Genomic DNA, 19700 nt, shown 5'->3' with positions numbered 1-19700 from the left:
GAGGGGGGCGAGTAGTCACCCTCCCTATGCCTCTATGCCTAATAAACTGCCTCCCCACCGGGATTCCAGTCTCCTCACCTCTAGATCACTGCTGAAATCACCGGACCTGTCCCAAATCTGGCCAGGTGGAGCAACGATGACAACAATGGCCCGCTCGCTTGCCTGCTCCTCTGCTCGCGCTCATGTTGAGCTTTTCACAGCTGGTCTCTCCACTGGCCTCTCTGCTGGACCCTGGCTGCACCCACGACGGGCCTCCCAGCCCTCCCCGGGGGCTGCAAATTCCAGGTGCGGAAGTGCAGAGGGGTGCGAATGGCGAACAAGGCGAATTAGTGGCTGGGAGGCTAATTTAAACTTTTCTTCTTCTGAGCAGCGAGGGTGGCAATGGTGAAACGCCGCACCTCTCCTGCAGCAAGAGTGGCAAGGCGAGGTCAACGCGCTCAGCACTCGGCTCAGCAAGCTCAGGAATTTATTATTCAGCTTCTCGGCGTCAACTTGTGTGTGTTTGTGTGTGTGTGTGTATATATATATATATATGTATATATAATTATTTTTCAAGGCTACAGGGACTCTACAGTTAGGAAGTAGAATAAAAAAAACTTGTAATTTAACAAAAGAAACAAAGCTTACAGGGACGTTATAATTAGGTTCAGATTTTATACACACAAAACCATAGAAATTCAGCAGTTATAGCTATCTCAACTATAAGTCATGCCCTAAGGTAACTATAACTCGCCCCCGCCAAGCACAGTTTTCTCACATGTAATTTTATTGCAAATGTTGCAGTGATATTATCAAGGGTGTCATAGAATATTTATGATTAAAGTAACATGTGGGGTAATAAGCAGTGCATGTCAAGGGCACAAATTTGTAAGTTTTTTTTAATTCTGTTTCCTAACTATAGCGTCCCTGCAACCTTTTTGTTTTTTTTCATTGAATTTCTTTGTTTTTTGTTAAAGTAAGTGGATCTGCATCTTGAGATATGCATAAATATTTTTTTTTCATAACTCCAAAACTACTGAACAAGTTTACACTAAATTACGGGAATAGATTTTCTGGGCCAAGATCTAGCTTTCTGCCAAATCTGGTGTAATTCCGTTCAGCGGTTCGGGTTGTAGTTGTATCTAAAATCCCTATGGGAAATTGCATGGGGGAAAAAGTGTTTTGGGACCCCCCATTTTCCTTGGCTCCTGCTTGGCGAATCACCCCGAAACTTTCTGGCCAACAGCTCAAATGAGTCTCAAACTAGTTTTGAAATTTTTTGGGAGATTTGTCAAACGTCACGAAAGTTGAAACTAGGTCCTAACTAGAACTAAATATATATGTATATTATTATATTATTATATATATATATATATATATATACATATATATATATATATATATATATATATATATATATATATATATATATATATATATTCACTGAAAAAGGTTCTGAATTTACTCGTACAAAATCATAGAAATTCAGCAGTTATAGATAGAGTTCTTTCAAGTAGCTATAACTCGCTCCTTATGGTAACTATAACTCGCACCCTTGTCTGACTGGGTGTGTGAGTTGTTCTTTAGAACACTCTGGGTCGCTGCAGTAGAATACGAGGGAATCAACTGACATGCTGCTTCTGTAGAAGTACATGTTTTGCAGAGAGTGGCAGACTTAATTCTCATGTGGCTGAGAAAGATAGTGAGAATTTACTGAAAATATGCTCTCATCTTAGCTCCAGCAGCACCTTCCATACCCTCTATTGGAAAATCACTAGAAAACCGTTTTCTCTCAAACATGATTCATGAAATCCCAGCAGAAGGCTTTTTCACTGGGTAAAATCTACTTAGAACACACCACAATTACTAAAAGTAGTATGGTACCATCAACAAATGATTTATATTGTAACTAAAATCTGTGATCACCCTTTTATACATTCTCCTTTTTGTGACCCTCAAAGCCTGCCATTCTCTACAATGCATTTCAATGGGGACCTTGCCTCAGAGTCCTGCAAGTGCTGCCAGAGAATGTTGTTCATGTATGGCCGGTCAATAAAGGGGGGGCCCATTTGAGCTTTGGGGTCTAGGTGAGCTCACCCGGCCCACTGACATTTAAAAAATAATAATTTTCAGGACACAGGGACCAAGTCCCTGAGTCTTGTAATGTCTGCGAACACATATTGTTCAGGTTGTCACCAACCAATCAGGATTGACTAGTCGCCTTTAAACTGGACAGTCAGAGCATATCTGAACACAAACTGTCCAGATACACACATTTATTTTCCTTTAATATCTCAAAAACTACTAAACAGATTTACACCAAATAAGAAAAAGGGCTCTTTCTGGACCAAGAGCTACCTTTCTGGTCTATTCCATCCAGCATCTCGGGCTGTAGTCGTGTCTAAAATCTCTATAAGAAATTGCATGGGGATAGCGTATTTTAGGATGCCCCTTTTTTCCTCAGCCCCGCTTGGCAGATAACCACAAAACTTTCAGGATAGGACCAGAATTGAGTGGCAAACTAGTTTTGATTTTTTTTTAAAGATTTGTCAAACAGCGCCAAAGTTATAGGCAAAACAAAAGAAGCTTTTCCTATGGAAACTAGGTCCTAACTATAACTACCTAATGGCGACCTCCAGTGTGTATATATATATATATATATATATATATATATATATATATATGCATATATATATATCTCTAGAGTGTCACTGGTGTTTCAGGGTGCTCCTTATTGGAGCTGCTCTCCACTTAAACTTGTGAACTACCCAGACTTCTCTCATCTTTTTTGCATAATTTATGCATCACTCTAACCCTGAAATGGTTGCGTTTTGATATATATATATATATATATATGTTGCCACAGTCATCGCTTCACTCCAGCCTCTTATTACGGTGAGTCACAGGCAGGGCGGCGACCCCTCATAAATCCATCCAACGTTAACCTGAACACCACAAGATATTTACCCCGCGATGAAAAGCAACAAGCCAGGACTCTGAGTCCTGGCTTGTTGCTTTTCATCGTGGGGTAAATATCTCGTGGTGTTCAGGCTAACGTTGGATGGATATATATATATATATATCTGTCTTGTAGAGGTAAGATTAATTTTATTGATTAAACATTATTTCTTATGGGGTGTTTTTTTTTTTTACATCCATGCCTCCATTATTTTCTAACTGAGCGTGATGCAGTACCTACTGGTGTGCATCTACCCCAGAGAAAAGATTGGAGAGGTGTAGATTCACAATTGTAGGTTTGTGAATTAGATTTTGGAGTAAGTAGGTAGCGAGTCTTGCATTCGTCCCCCTTATTCTGAACCCTCTTTCTCCACATACTTATTTACTGGCAAAATCAGCACAGGGAAAAGCACATTGGGATGCAGGTTGCACTGATTTGGCATATAAATGGAGCTACCGACCACATCAGGACTACCTTCTGGGTTGTAATGAGGGCCCTAGTGAGGTATCTATATAGGTTTTTAATATATTCAACAAAGTGTGGACATAATATCAAAAAGCAGCAGAGTGTGTATAAATAGAACATTTTACTACAACAGGGTTATCTTCATTAGGAGGTGCTTGACATGCAACACTATGGTCTGTTTGGGTCAGGTTAAGGCAAATACAAAATCCAAGATTTGATGAATCAAGAGTGGAACACAAATGAGATAGTTGCTTTTAACATTTTTAAAATGTTCTCACAACATTAGAGTGGCATGGCATCAAAAACACCAGTTTTACATATTAATGTTATTATCCTGTCATTTGTTTTGCAGCCCAGTACTTTAGTGAATGTTCTGGTTCTTAATATAAAGTATTATTCTGTCTTTGCATGACCTTTGAACGGATTTCCAAAAATGTTTATCAATTCTGTGTACATTGTTCTATTTATTTAGTTTTTTTTAATTAAAGCACAATGTGGTGGTCTTGTTTTACGCATGCTGCACCTGCTTCATTTCCTTATTGGTGACCTTTTCTTCTGTGATATGATTTTTGCTCTTCAGCTGTTGTTGAGTTTTTTCCTGCTAGCTGTGTGCCTGGAGCCCACCAGGAGGGCTTGGCGCCAGAGCTCTGCAGCCTCTGCCAGGGTAAGGGGCCAGCCTGGTGTGCCGCCAACTATAGCAAGGAGCCGTATTTTAGCTACTCCGGTGCCTTCAGGTAACTGAATCACAAATTATGTTTGTTGATGTTGGTGCTGGTTGTCTTATTCTAACAATTCGAATTATGAAGTATTCATTTATGTGACCAAAGCCATGTGAACAAGATTGACCACATTCTTGCAAAATGTTTCTACAAACGGATTCTACATTCAAGTCTTTGAGTGGCTTAAAGTTTGCTGCTTGTTGAAGTTTGAGTTTCAAAGCTTTCTCAATACTTGAACCTGCCAGAGTCTCATGACATGACACAATATTATGTCCAGAATTGAAACTCTATTGTGAACAATAGCTATCATCTTTACCTTTCCACACAAACGTCACCTTGCAATGCTTCTCGTTACCTGCAAAGTCTATGAGAGTCATTTTGCAATTCCAGGGCCACTGCCTACATTAGACAAACATACTTGCAATACTCACTTTTTCTACATGGATCATGGTCTACAACACATGTTCATAATATCTCAAAATGTACAGTAAATCATTGAGGGACAAGAAAAGAATCAACGTCTTTGAAATTTCATATGTTGTCTATGCTCGTCATATATGTATACATTTCTCCAGACATTTAGTAATCCTTTCACAAAAAATGAAGAGTGAAATGTCCATAGTGATATACATATATATTAGTAGCAGCATGAATACATTATGTTGAATAATGATATGTGATTGGGTCACAGTGCCAATGTGAGTTAATGTCTCTATTGTGATAAATTACTATTGGAGTATAATTTATCCCCACTATTGACCTTGTTGTCTTTTGCTCATAGACTTAGCTCAGGTTATGTGAGGTTATATGGGCAAAACTCTTGTTTTAGTGTACTCCCCTCCTGCAGTAATAAGCTATCTTTAATTACTAACTATGGGTTTTCACTAAATAAACTCAAAGAATGCTTCAATTTGGTGCTTGCAGTTAAGATTTTTCTTTGACAATTTCCTTTACAAGATGTGATTCATAAATGTCTAAATGAATAAACCGTTGTATTTCTTTTATTTCAAGGTGCCTAGTAAATGGGAGTGGAGAGGTGGCCTTTGTCAAGCACTCAACGGTGTATGACAATACTAATGGTATGAGAAGACATTGCTGAAAATAGTTTCATCAAACTGACTTCATACTACTAGTATTAAATAAAGTCCTTTCTATATATTTCATGGTAGGCAACAACAAAGACGACTGGGCTTCCGCACTGAAATCAACTGATTATCAACTACTGTGCTTAAATGGAGCACTAGCAGAAGTAGATCAGTTTAAATTTTGCAACTGGGGTCAGACACCTGCCCAGGCAGTGATGGTCCACCCAGACACCAACAAATTTGCTATTTCTGGATTGCTAGTGAAAGCTCAGGTAAGATTAAAGACCAGCGTCAAATATCGCTTATTCAGTGTTTAATATGTGATCCACTAGCATGATTAATGATTAGGACTTTTTTAATCTACTTATTACCATTTTAGTAACATACAACAAAGTTGAATTATCCATGGAGGGTCATATAAGGTCACAACACAAAAAAACTAGAAAGTAAGCTGTAATATATACATACAACATATGATCAGGTCACTCAGTGTCAGCAGAGGGAACACTGAGTGCAAAAGTTATGAGGCATGTATTCCACAGGTTGCTCACGTCTATCTCTGTTCACTCATCCTGTCAGTGGATTAGATCCAATCCTTAGAGTTGGACTTGCTCTCTAGAATCTCCACTAATATTGAAGTTTGAGGTGCCTCTCTCCACACCCACAACAGAATAATTCCCCATTTTGTTAACAGAATGACCACCTATATGAGGTTCGAACAAATATGATTTTGTCACCACTCCATTATGCATCCTACATCAAAATAATGACTAATAAACTCAACTTCTTTCCTATGGATCTGCAGAGAATTTTGCAATAACACAACATGTCCCTACTGTGTGTGGTTGTTGCAACTGGGGCATGCAATTCTGTGGGTTGAATAAGTTTGCTCTACTCCTAATGTACTGCACGTAGCATCTGAACTGGACAAATGCTTGCTTGGTGTTACAAGGTACTTTCTTCACTAGATAGGCCACTCTGGGTTTTGTGATTTAAAACCAAGGTCTAAATTTCATTTCTCCCAGGTATTTACAAGTATCATAAAGAAATGCTTCCCTAACTACCCTATACAAGTCTGTGACCGGTATCCTTGCACTAGCTATATGTGATTCGATAGTACAAATAGGTTATTAGGCGGATCAGTTAGGGAAACAATGCATATGAGAATGCAGAAGATACATCAGTTGCTTGTATTTAAAAGCTTGCTTTACGTGAAACACAATGTCTGGTCATTTAGGAGACCAGTCACTTGAAGACTTTGAGATCAAACTAACCCACCAGTGTAGCTAAATTGCACACACTGCCCATATGTTATGGTAAAATGCATAAGCAACACTAACTTCTAGCAACACTGAAATCAGCTTCCAGGGACTCTCCTCTAACATGCTCTTTACATTGCCTCAAACCCTCTACACAATACACATTGTTTGCAATCCTAATGTCTTACCACCGCCTCACACTGCTACCCTGAGAGTCCCTCTGCCCATACAGCAGGGGTGTACAGGAAGTTATTATCTACTATTATGAGTTGGCGTGTCCTTGTGAAACAATAAAATGGGTGACAGACGGTATCTTGCACTAATTCAAAAGGAGGTTTCCTTCCTTACGGACCTCTGTCACTCCTGATTAAAGCACAGCACATCTCCTGCGGCTTGCTTCAGCAAGGTTTGTCTCTTGCTGGCCTGTGCTTTCCAGTGAACCTAAGAGGAAAAACGAATCCAAAGGTAATCTAATATGCAGAACATGCTCTAATATGCACTCCCTCAACCGACAGGGTATGTTAAGGACAAGTTGCTTTACCCGAGCCACATACTTACACTGCACCATTTTCATTGCTAGAAGGTTAGACTGCAGTAGACCTATAAAGAGCCTACATGGTCCTGGTCATCAATACTGTTTCATCTGCAAAGAGTAATGGATTCCTTTAGTTAAATGTAACATATGTACAGTAAAACTATCTGTGGGATATCACTAACCACACGTTTCCATCCCCATCTTAGTAACCACACTCTGACCACGGCGAACAACAACCAATCCCAGTACTTCCAGTGGTAAAACCATCACCCAGTGCAGATTGAGAAGTACACCCCTTACCAACTGTGTCCCTTTGTGGCTATGCAGCTGGAGTTTATATTATGCCAAAAGTAATTGCATCTGTATTTGAAGTTTGAATGCAAATATGTTTGATCAACAACAGTATATTTGACCAGCAAGGCTGGTAGCAGCTTTTTTACTTCATAGCACCCTGATCTATGGTCTCTGCGTCTAAATTACTAGCATGTCTGACACCACACATGGCTTCCTTGGCTGCACAGAGCAAGGTGATCCTGTCTGCGAAATTAATGATCCATACCATCCTATGTGAGTGAGTGGATCCCAGTGGAGGATGCTAGACATGGTAGTTTTAGTCTAAGATGTTACAGTCCTGCCCTCGCTCGCTTTTGAAGCAGTTGATGTACTAACGCCCCTTGTGTAAGGTTGCGTGCAGTATCTCCCACTTACTTCAGCCAAACAGAGTCTCATATTGTCATTTTGCTCTACCTTCCATGTCTCATAGTTTTTTTAATGATTTTAATAGACAGACGGAGCCACCTCGCTCGGTCCCTGTTTGCATAATCTTCTAAGCTTGAGTCTCTCCGTTCCAGCTCCAATGTCCATTTGTAGATTGTAGAATGCTCTTCACAAACAATATTAAGACTGCTTTTCAACATGTCCATTCTGCCACCTAATGCCTTATTGCCCTCTACTGTCAGTTGCAGTATGTCCAGTTAGGGATTTGTGGTTTCTGGATTGCTTCTCCACTCATCTGCGAAGAACTCTGATGGCACACTGGTGATGGCTGACGTACTTGTCTTTGATTTTGGAAAACTTTTCTTCATTGGTTACCTGAAACATGTGCTATGGACATGCTCTTGACCTGTGGTCAGTCAGTGTGGGACAACAGGTACAGAGATCGGAGACGGCAATAGCAGGGTCTCAGGGGTCATAACACTAGTGAGCCTAAATTACAGTGAAACATCAGTAAAAATGATGCAAGACGGAGAAGAATAGGATGCATTCCGTCCTTTTTTTATGCCAAGAACCAAGAGGTAGAACGTGGACAGAGGGTAAAACTCAATGTGGGTAAGCAGGTTCTTTCAGTGTATAAGAAGCCAAGCTAGTAGAAAGGAGTTCTCTGTCGGAGGGTGATCAGGTTTTAGAGAGACCCTACCAGTCGAGTAGAATAGACATTACTAACATTACTACCTCTATGTACACCTAGGCCAGTCAGTACTAACTACTCAGACTCGGTCAGGGGACTGCAACTTCCTGTGCATCAAGCAGGGTCCAGGAGCCACTCAATGCCACCCTCAGCAATGCAGAATTCAAGGCAGCAGCCACAGTCCTAGGTAAAAGCTCAGCAGTGTATGACTTGAAGCATGTTGAGGTACAGCCCCTTGATCCACTTTCCAAACAGTTTCTCTGAGCTAGTGAGTGGCACGAAATGGGTCCCTCAGGAAAGGAGATACCTCCACATGGTTTGCAGCTTGCTCCTGTGACCAGCTCCTGCATATGTGCAGGAGGACCAAGACATGGGAGCAATGATACAGAAGGCAAGGGGTTCCCCATCAGCAGATGTGCAGTGCTTTGCTGCCATCCCATAAATCCCTCAATCCCGCCAGCTCACACTAGGAAATGACAGTTCATTTCAATTAGCAGTAAAGTGCTGATGACTGTCAGGCCAGGCTGCTGCACCTGATTCTAAGAATGCAGAAGTTCATCACCACTCTTCCTCCTGGATTGGCCCCTGGGACAAGGGCTCAAGAGATCCTCAACGTGGGTCAAGTGCATGGGCCGGTGAAGAAGGCACGAACATGCAGTGGGCCAGTATTCAGCACCTGCTCCACCAACTGCATTTTTGGTCAACGGCAACCCCACTGCCATATTAAGGAGTCAAGAACGCATTGGGGAGTTAAGATGCCACATGCCTACTTGCTGTCCAAAGAATGTCCACCTGCCGAGCCACACAGCGAAAAGTCACCTGTAGTAGGCTGCCCGGGCTAAAGCTACCAGCACAAGATGAATTGTAGGATAATATGTATAGTGTCGGAATGCTCAACAGTAAGCTACCAGTAACATCACCAGCTGCCCGGCTCCTCTTTAGGATTTCATAGTTGAGAATGTCCAGGTTTCATCCAGAATATCAGGATTTTTGCTTCACCATTCTTGCCTTTTGTGGTCATGGACAATTTCCTTAATACAACCCGATTTTTATTTGCCTTTCCCTCTATATACTTACTACTAAAGTTGTTCATAAATTTTAATACAGGTTTGTACACTTTTAATTATATGTCTGGTGTATCATAAATATGTTTTATCATATTTATACATTTCTATAATATAGGGTATTTCCAAGACATTATTCAGATTCAGTTTGGCAAATGCACATAGGATTCCCAAATTAATGACTGTGTGGTTGTGAAAAATCGACTTTGTTTAATGATACAATAAAGAGAGTGAAACGTGCCACTTTTCCCCGCACACCTATGATGCAGGTATTGTGATGCCATAAGCACTGTCTTCTCAAGTAATTCTTAAAGTGCAAATTTAGGCATTAAACAAATCTTAAATCCCAGCTGTGCTTTTAAATGTCTTTGTCAAAAAACCCTCTGAATCTAAGATGTCCTTCGGCTTTAAAGCCATAGAAATAAGCCTTACTAGTTTATTTGTGCAAGAAGTGTATCAGCACCTCTACATCTGCTTTGTCTCTTGCAGGGTATATTCAAGGAATGTCTCTGTGAGCATGGCACTTCTTCAATGAGTGTGCGGTCGAATACCTGAACCTTATTACAAAGGGCCAGATTTCTCAATCTTTTATGCAATGCAACTGCTCTGCCTGAAAGGGAGATGGCAGGAATGTGTCATATTTACCAATTTATGCATCATTCCTGCTCTCTGCCTGTGCTGGTGCACCGCCTGTTGTCTAGCACCAACGTAGGCACTCCTATGTCAAGGTGCAAGTGTTCCTGTGTTGCAGGCAAGATTGTTTTTGTGGATGGGATACTTTCCTACACAAAAACAATAATCTCAGGATTTTTCCACTTTCTAAGTGTGCTGCAGAATACCGCACATTTAGAAAGAGGTAGCAATGAGGAAAAATAAAGATATTTCTCCTTGTTGCGCCTCCCGTAGGAAGGCATGTCATTTTGACGCATTCCCCGGTTTACCACTCTTGGTTAATCTGGGAATGCACAAAAGTCCATTGGGTGGATGCGTGGAAACACCCACCCTCCACCCATGGAATACCTTCCAAGGGCAGAGTAACACAGGGCAGTGACTTGCGATACCTTGCATTACTCCAGATTTGCCAAGACTTGGTCAATCTGACTTTAGTATTGCGTTACCCTTGCAACACCTTGCGTGACGTAAGGGTAACTCAATACTGTGATAAATCCAGGACAAAATGTTTTCATAATACCTTTGCTTTAGCGTTTAAGCACATCAGAAGGTGCTTGAAAGTTGAAACATAACAGACATGGTAGATGTTATAGTATGGTATGGTATAGCGCAAATGTTCAGCAAAACTTCTTGGCGCTCACAGTTTCTCCCCAAAACACTCATTTGATTTAACTCTGTGATTTAAACAGGTCTGTTTTTAGAAGTTGCCTGACACCTTTTAGTGACAGAGTTTAGAAAACCTACTTCAGAGTTTTATTATTCTCTACCTTGAATTCTTATTAATGAGGTGGGTGGGGTATGGCTCTGAAATCTGGATCCTCCCTAGAACCTATCTCTCTTTTGTTTTCACCCAAAAAAGAATGCACATACGATATTTCGACCAGACTGATGGAGTCTGATTCAACATGTAATATTCCTTGCAGGATTACTTAGCAGCAGACAACAGCACCGATTTTTCCATGTTTAATTCAACTGCATATGGTGGGAAGGACCTCATCTTTAAGGACGCGACAGAAAGAATTGTGGAAGCAGGAGATAAAGACACATACTCAAAATGGCTTGGGAAAGAGTACATCGACTCACTGGAAGGAATGCAATGCCTTTCTGGAAGAGGTAAGACATCAATGTTGATTTCTTTGTTCTAGATTATAGCCTTAGAACCCACCGTTGCGGGCTATACCGGCTATTAAAGGCCTGCTCCCGCATTAAAGGCCCGAGCCGAAGGCGAGGACCTTTAACAAGGTAGAGGGCCTTTAATAGCCGGTAGAGACCTCTACGGTGGGTTCTAAGGCTATTAGAACATTCTGCCATTAGAAGGCAGAATGTTCTCCTAAATAAAACAAAGGCTTCACAGAACCAGAGGGGATTAAAATCCCCTCAGGCTCCGTGAGGCTTTGATCACAGCTGCTGCTGTGAACAAAGAAGATTGGAATGTTGGTGCTGCGGGCTTTTACCGGCCAGTAAAAGTCCAGAGCACTCCATTGTTTTCAATGGAGCTGCCAACATTCCAATGTTCTAATTAAGGTCAGACATTTTTACGCTCAGTATTAACCCTACAGCATGTGCAATACAAGTACTGCCCATTCATCCTATTGCAAAATTCCCTTTGACTCAAAAAAGCACTTGGTGGATTGATAGTCACATAGACACCAACAAAAATCAAAGCTACAGTAATAAACTCTGTTTTGGTCAATAAGCCAGAACAAATAATGAAACTCACTAAGGGGTCCACTCACAAACTTCATTTCATAGTATAGTTCTCAGATACCACAAAATACAATTCACAAATCAATGTGCCGAGAACTCCACCTTTCCTATCTTTTTATGCAGAAATCTCCATCAATGTGGCAGAGATCACTGCACTCATAAGTATACAATTTAGTTTTAAATGTGGGATGGAAAGGGTGGGTGGAATGAAAGTGGGGAATAATTACTTAGAAATTGGAGAGGTTTAGGCAAATGTAGGCAAGGATTTACAGCAGGACATGCTAATAGAAACACACACTCACATTAAGAAGGTAATTGCTATTCACAAAGTACACTAAAGGTAGCATATATATATATATATATATATATATATATATATATATATATATATATATATATATAACATTACAGTTATCTGAATTTTTCAATTACAACATTAACATTTTGAACTGAAAACAAAACACAGAAATTCACCAGTTACAGTTAGCAGCCCTAACTATAACTTGCGCCCCCACCATGCACTGCTTATGACCTCACATATGACATCACTCATGACATGTTCAGTGACATCATTTATGACATCACTGATGACATCCTAAATTACATAATTGGTCACATCCCTGCCCGCGAGGTGTTGGATGCAGGGCCTGCCTGCAGGCCAGATCCTGTGGCCAACCCCATGCCATACATGGCCAAAGGCTGTGCATGGCAAGGGATTGTCTACCCCCAGAAGAGATGGTTGCAGTGCCTGGCAATCCCACACTGTGGCCATGTGCAGCGGAAGGTTGGCTGCCTGTGTTGGGTTGGGCATAGGCCCTGTAGCCAACCTGTACTGCCTGCAATCAAAGACTCCGCATGGCAGGAGGTTGGGTGCCTGCAATGGGTTGAATGCACCGTCTTGCCACAGGCCTGGTCTTGAGGCCAACCTCACGCCACAGATGACTGAATGAATCGAGGGTGAGGTAATAATTATTTCAAGGTGCTACAACTTGCACCTTCGCCTTGCCCTGTTTATGGGCTCACATATTACAAAACGTATGCCATGTTCTGTGACATCATTAATTAAAGTAATTGTAACTGTTTAATATCAGTGCTTTCTTTGTTTGAAACTTTGCATTTAAACTGCCATTTTCACCTGATTATAACATCACCTTGTCTTTTTCAATTATATATATATTTTTGTTAAAAACAATTCTACTACAGTGATAATTAGACATTATGGGCCTGATTCTAACTTTGGAGGATGGTGTTAAACCGTCCCAAAAGTGGCGGATATACCACCTACCGTATTACGAGTCCATTATATCCTATGGAACTCGTAATACGGTAGGTGGTATATCCGCCACTTTTGGGACGGTTTAACACCGTCCTCCAGAGTTAGAATCAGGCCCTATATCATTTCATAAATGAATGGTTAACTTCTTTAATAAAAAACTAAATTATATTATTTACATTTTGTTAAAAATTCAAAAATGTACATTAATTACACACATAACCTTTAATGAAATATGCTAGTTATCAATTAAAAATAAAAAAGCTTTTAAGAGAAGATTTGCTTCGTTTTGCTTGAAAATGTATATTGATAAGATGAGTTGATATATATCTACATTATTTAAGTATTTAATAAACATTTAATTTGAAGAGTTAATGTGCTTTAACATTATATTAGTTTTAGTTTAAAAATAATTAGTTTGAATGATTTCACAATTATATTTTACACAAAATATTTTTGATATTTTTATTGAAATTATTACACTGAAATGTTTTCCATATTCTTTCGTATGGGGGGGTCATCCCCACAATGGTGGTAATATCCACCTATGTGTGAAAATATATTAGTGACAGGTTTACATTTGTAAATTCAGTATTGAATGACTTCACCCTCTAAACTGAGGGAGTGGAGATACGTAAGTCTATACCTAGGTGTAAATCTACACCTGAAAACTGTGACTACCAGAAAGTATAGGTTTTTACCTAGGTGCAGGAATAGATTTACACATCAGTGAATGTGAAATTGTGAATTTATCTTTGTGAATAAGCCCATATAGTTGTATGAGGGTTTACTCACACAGAAACGATAGAGTTAGATGCAGTGTATTGAGAAGTTGTAAATGATCTGAAATTCAATAATGATTCCTGTAGTTGTAAAATCGAGAATTATTGGTTAGTGAAAAGGCTGTTTTGACACGAATTTGTGTCATAAAGGCTTCAGATGTATCTGTTAGCCAGCAAATAGAATCAAGCACGCATGATCTGTGTGTGCACCTGAGCTCAGGAATTAGAATACTAAAAATCAAATGATACCTGCCATTTTTTTTTTTTAAAGATCCTACAAATTTATCACACCAAGAGACAACCAGTTTTCATTATACTTTCTTTCATACTAAGAAGATCCTCCATATTCAGTCTGATAAATGTAAAACTTGAATCATTGCACATTATATTCAGTCTTGCTTTATTTCACTGCATTCAAAGGTGTGATACTGTTCAACTGAATGTATCAAGCATGGATATGAGGGCACAATCAACACCCACAGATCAAATTACTTTGTACATCCACACAGAGACTCCATGCACAGTGCATGAACAAACAGTGTAATTCAATTTTGTACTCTTCTCTAAATGTCTCTGGTTTGAGCCTTTTTGCCAGATATATACGTGCCTGGATGTCCTCCAGCATGTAAGCCATGTTGGCTGGACAAGAGAAATCCACATCTCAAATAGGTCTTGTCTCTCAATAACTGACTTAACTTTTAGCCTTTACTTCACGTCCAGTGGCCAGTAGTGCCACAGGATGTGCACCCAGTGAAGATTGTACAATGCATCATGAACTTTGTTTATTTTAGGCAGCAGCAAAAAGGGTGAGGATGCTCTGTATTACTCTCATATTGACCACTACCCTGAGCTAGAAACAATTTCCAGACCGAAGCTCAGCCAAAGAAACAGACTGTAATCTCCAGGTAATGCTCACTGAGCGATACATCCTGTATATTTCATTTATTAATCCAAGCTGCAGCACTGTAGGAAGGTGTTTTGGTCTTTTGCCTCTGTCATTTACACGGGGACAACACGCAGGGGATACTTTAGACATTGTTGGAGAGGGTGAAGTTTGTGGTTCACTGCACTATTTCAAGGAAAGATTGTTTGACTTAGGTGTGGATGAGCCAAAGGGTTTCAACTAGATTAGCCTCAGCTGGTGAGGTAATGGGCATCAGGTTTTCCTGCTCTCGTTGGCATATGAATTCTGGGCAGCAGAATCAAACCAGGGCCACACTGGGAACCCAAAGCAGCCCTGGCAAATTTTGTCAGACCGGCCCCGTAGGGCACATAGCGAGCGAGCCTGACCACTACAATGGTGTTTCGGGGTATTTCCCAAAACGGTACACTCTACAACACATTTCCATTATATGTTCAATGGTATTCATTTTTAAAGCATAGTAAATAATGACTTTAAAGTGCACCAGGATGCGGCAATCTTTATTGGGGTTCTTCAATGATTCCCTCACTGTCACCCTCTAACAGTGCCTCATTGCTCCATACCCGACTCTCGCATGTATTTCATTTGTTTTATAGCATCTCTCGTACCAGCGTAGGGTGTTGGAGCACTTTACATTACATTCACATACAGAGACAATGAATCATACAAGTGTAAATCTGTGTATAGAAAATGTTATATAAGGGCTGCAAGGTGTAGGATTCACATATCATCCATACTGGTAGGCGTTTTTAAAGAGTGCTTGGTCCGGGGAAGCATAAACACAGGATTCTGAATGTAACACAGTGGTTAGGGTTTACTTTTCTAATAACAAATTATTTCTACATAAACAAATCCTTTTTAGCAAAAATAAGGATTATCAAAGACTGAAAAAAAATTCAATTTCTAATCTGTACCAAACAGTTTGCATGTAGCTCTTTGATGGCAGTTCCTAGCTCACTTTGCTAGAATATGATTGTAACTTATTAACTGCAGAGTAACAAAAAGAGATCTGTGGCTAAAGTAGTATCCCAGAGAACTATGCACATAGAATACTGTTCTGTGATCTGCAGTGTACACGTTCTTTGCAGCAGGCACATTATTCCTCTGCGCTACCTTAGATGAGTCAAAACTGCCTCTGGACAAAACCCTTATCTCTCTCCAGCTGGTAGTTGTATAACCAGAGTTATCTTGGCACTTTAATTGTTGCCTGATGAGTGCTTTGCTGTACAAATACACAGTAACATACCAACTTAGAATTAATCTTCCCTCAGTGCTGCAAGACCTTTAGTAATAGAATTTCCTTTCTTTCAGTTTTGAAATCTGTTGTGTCACCCAAACCCCTTTCCTGGTTATTGTTACCCCTTGGGTCATACAGTTATCACAATCCTGAACATTGTAACCTCATGGGCAGTACATTACCTCCTCCTTCAGAGTTGCAATCTCTTGGGTCTTGCAGGTCAAAGAATGCTCTTTCTATAATTGTGGTCACATAATACTACTTCCAAGAATGTTGAAACGTCTTTGAGTTATACAATTCCCCTTTCAAGTTTGTTGTATTCTTTTTGGTCATCCGTGAATTGTGTGATTTTTTTTACATCAAACAGTCCCTCTTTCTTTAAAGTTGTAAACTCTTGAGCCATGTAATCAACTTTCCGTAAGTGTGTAAACTCCTGGGTCATACAGTCCCTATACCCAAGTGTTGCAGCCTGATAGATCAGCCAAGTCATCTTCTTGGGCTTATACCATGGTGGGTCGCACAGTTCTGAAAGCCCTGAGTACATCCCATGTGCCTGAAATGTCTAAAGTAAATGCAACCTGAATTTATTGTCTTACGCAATATCACTGTTTCTGTTCCACAGCTGAAATGCCTGTGAATATGGGACCGCTGCTGATGTCCATCATCTTTCTAACAAGGTTCTTCTTGTGAACATTAAGAGCAAAAGAGGCCTTCTTCACAAAAGACATAAAGAATCCAAGAAGTTTTTGGCTGGATGTGCCCTGTTCCAAAACCACTATGATTCTGTGGGAAAGCTACTCTTTTTTGACTAGTTGTTTCATAATTATACAAGAGCATAAAAAGAAAGTAGCTTAATCCTGAGCTTTAGTGAAATGTTTAATAAAGTCTCCAGAATGACCTGTAACAAACTTAGTCAAATGTATCAAGGGTTTGCAAATACAGTTAAAAGAGAGAACTGGCAGAGGAGCCGAAGATATATTTCTAATCTTTGCAGCAGTATACCATATATACACTGACTCTTTTATTCCTTAGGTGCAATGAGTTCAACCTAGTTAGAGGAAATGTTGGATAGTCAAACTGAATTGGGGAAATTCACTAGGAAGTAGAACTTAAACAACTAATGAATGACCACATTTGTCAACAAAGGATTTGCAGTTTATTGTGTCATCATTGATATGAGAATCCGTTGAAAACTACAAGTGACGTAGCTAAGTGGGACTGCACCTATTGCCTTATAATCAGCACAACACTTTTCAACTGGAAAGTTATTAAAGGAAGGAGAGTTGAATGTTCATCAAAGAGTTCAAATAGAGAAAACAAAACTAATGGGTTTATTGACAATTGGAATCATTTGTGTTGGGTGTGTGAATCTGAGTTAACATTATTTTAAAACTGCAAAAATATGAAGCAGGATGTCAGATTCCTCTCCGTGGCTGCCGAGATGAATATTTTAATTGTAATCCTGTTCATGTCTAATAAAACGTGTTGATGTTTGAAACAAAGATGTCAGATAAACATCATTGGCTTAATAAACAAGATCATCTTGGAATTCAGGTTGAGCAACACATGAAAATACCAATGAAGGGCATTTTTTGTTCCACAATACAAAACTAATATAGGACTTTTGGAAGGTGTTCTCGGTGGTGGCATCATTAATGAACTAGAGATTGTAATGAATTAGCATCAAGATCCAATGGTATTGTTCTTATGAGCTTGATGATGAAGAACAGATGTTGGTAAACCATACCATTACAAAATATTTAACATCGGTTTGAAAATGTCCAATAAACACTAAGGGCCTGATTTAGAGTTTGGGGGATGGGATTAACTCCATAAGGGGAAAGGAGTAAAGTACCCAGTTTCCCTGTCATTTACCCATGTCAGCTGACTAAGCAAACATCTCTTGCACCACAGGTTTTTGGTTTTCATATTTAAAAAAAACAATGACTCACTCACTGTGAGATGTTTCTCCCATGAAGTGGGGGTCATTCTGCAGTTTCCACTGCACTTGATAGCAAGGGTCTACCTAGGAGTGACAGACATTGAAAATGTTCCCTTTGTTCACCCCCTCTAAATAGAGCAGGTGAAAAAATGCTAAAACCTATGATGGTCCATACTCTATCAGGCCGCCTGAGATGTACATCAGAGACGAGATAGTGACCTCCGTCAATATACTGAAGTTCTGTCCAACACTAAAAGCAGCAGATGCACCTTCATTTTGGCAGAGAGGGTACTCTGTTGCCTTTCCAACAGAGTACCCTCTCTGACAAACTCTAAATTGGGCCCTACATTTGCAACACAAATTACTTGTTGTAACACCTGTTCCTTGATGTTTCATGCCCTTACTGATTTCCTCTATTGTGTACATTTACTAACCTCTCATGTGAACCATTTGACCATGACTGAATACCTAAATGGATAGCAAACTATAGCACCTTAAAAACTATAGCACCTTAAAAACTATAGCACCTTAAAAATCTCTGCAAAGTGTCAATATCGAAGTAATGCTTTTCTGTTCAACAGGTGGTTGTAGTTGTTGGCTGCATAAGGGGTGTGAATAGACGGAGGCACTGCTTCTGCAACGTTTTTCTGACACGCTGATACATCAACACGTAGCTTTGAACTGGCACAAACATCACTGGGCAAAACATTTGATATCAGATTAATATAAGCACTTGTGCTTAGGGTGGAAACCCTATGGAAACACATCTATCGTTGCCTGGTATTCCTGCCAGCCTTCAGATGGACCTTTTTTAATCAGCCACCACAATGCACCCCCACAGTTCAATGCGCCCTGAGATATATGTGTACCCAATTCAGAAACCTTTTTGCACCCTTGTGTTAAATGCGGGGATGCAAAAAATACCATCTGCAGGCTTAAATTGCAGATCCTGACAGATGTTTTTCCCTGCAGACAGAACTTGAAAAAACCTGAAAAAAGGTGGTGAGCAGATTTTCCACAGTCAAAATTGTAACTTTGGAACTTAAAGGTAGGATCAAAAGAGCTCCCATAAAGTAGTTGGGAATAAGTGGTAACATCCACTTAGGGCCTTCTTACACGTTCTCTGTATATAGGTGCCAGGGTATCTCTATACAGAGATTACAGGATACTTCCCACATACTGGTAAATAGTGGTTGGGCCCATGACTACAGAGTCCAGTTCTTTTTGTTTTACCTCTTCTGGGGCAAAAATTGATCCAAATCCATAAACGTTTATCACCTGTTTGCAGTAGGTGGTAATGTTTTGCGGCCTCTACTTTCAGCTGTGGTGAGAAGGATGGGTGTGGCGTGAGGGCAGAGTAGATTTTGTTTCAGCTGGGGAAGCTTTATCTTCTCTTCTGCTGCAGTATGTGTGTGGTTGGGGCTCTGTACAGCACGTGCCAGGAGCAAACACAGCTCTGCATGACGAATCTGGGCCCAGTTTCTCCGGACCCAATTTATCAGTTCTGGAGGTTACAGCCTGGATAATTCCTGGACCAAAGGCACCAAGAATGGGACAGTTGCCCAGATCAGTATCCTCCATGGGGCGACTGCTCAAAGCTACTCATATTGAGCTCCACAGATGTATTGCTGTGGATAGCCAAACACATTTCCATAGTTTTTTTAAATTATGTTTGTACCTGTAAATGTGCAG

General features: G+C 40.1%; 1 protein-coding gene across 2 annotated transcripts in view; it reads left to right on the top strand.

Annotated features, from left to right (window-relative positions):
• MELTF (melanotransferrin) overlaps positions 1 to 17452 on the top strand; it is a 133006-nt gene extending 115554 nt beyond the window's left edge. Inside the window, exons 12-17 of one of the 2 annotated variants that reach the window (XM_069213146.1) lie at positions 3984 to 4137; positions 5134 to 5201; positions 5292 to 5479; positions 11069 to 11258; positions 14699 to 14812; positions 16689 to 17452. In XM_069213146.1, the coding sequence (XP_069069247.1) occupies positions 3984 to 4137; positions 5134 to 5201; positions 5292 to 5479; positions 11069 to 11258; positions 14699 to 14805 (707 nt within the window). In that variant the 3' untranslated portion in view covers positions 14806 to 14812; positions 16689 to 17452. The remainder of the gene's footprint in view (positions 1 to 3983; positions 4138 to 5133; positions 5202 to 5291; positions 5480 to 11068; positions 11259 to 14698; positions 14813 to 16688) is intronic. The other variant, XM_069213147.1, reaches the window with a different exon arrangement.
• Positions 17453 to 19700: the final 2248 nt, after the last annotated feature.

Source organism: Pleurodeles waltl, chromosome 11 (genome assembly GCF_031143425.1).
Source record: "Pleurodeles waltl isolate 20211129_DDA chromosome 11, aPleWal1.hap1.20221129, whole genome shotgun sequence".
Lineage (NCBI taxonomy): Eukaryota > Metazoa > Chordata > Amphibia > Caudata > Salamandridae > Pleurodeles > Pleurodeles waltl.
This window is presented reverse-complemented; position numbering and strand designations above follow the sequence as displayed.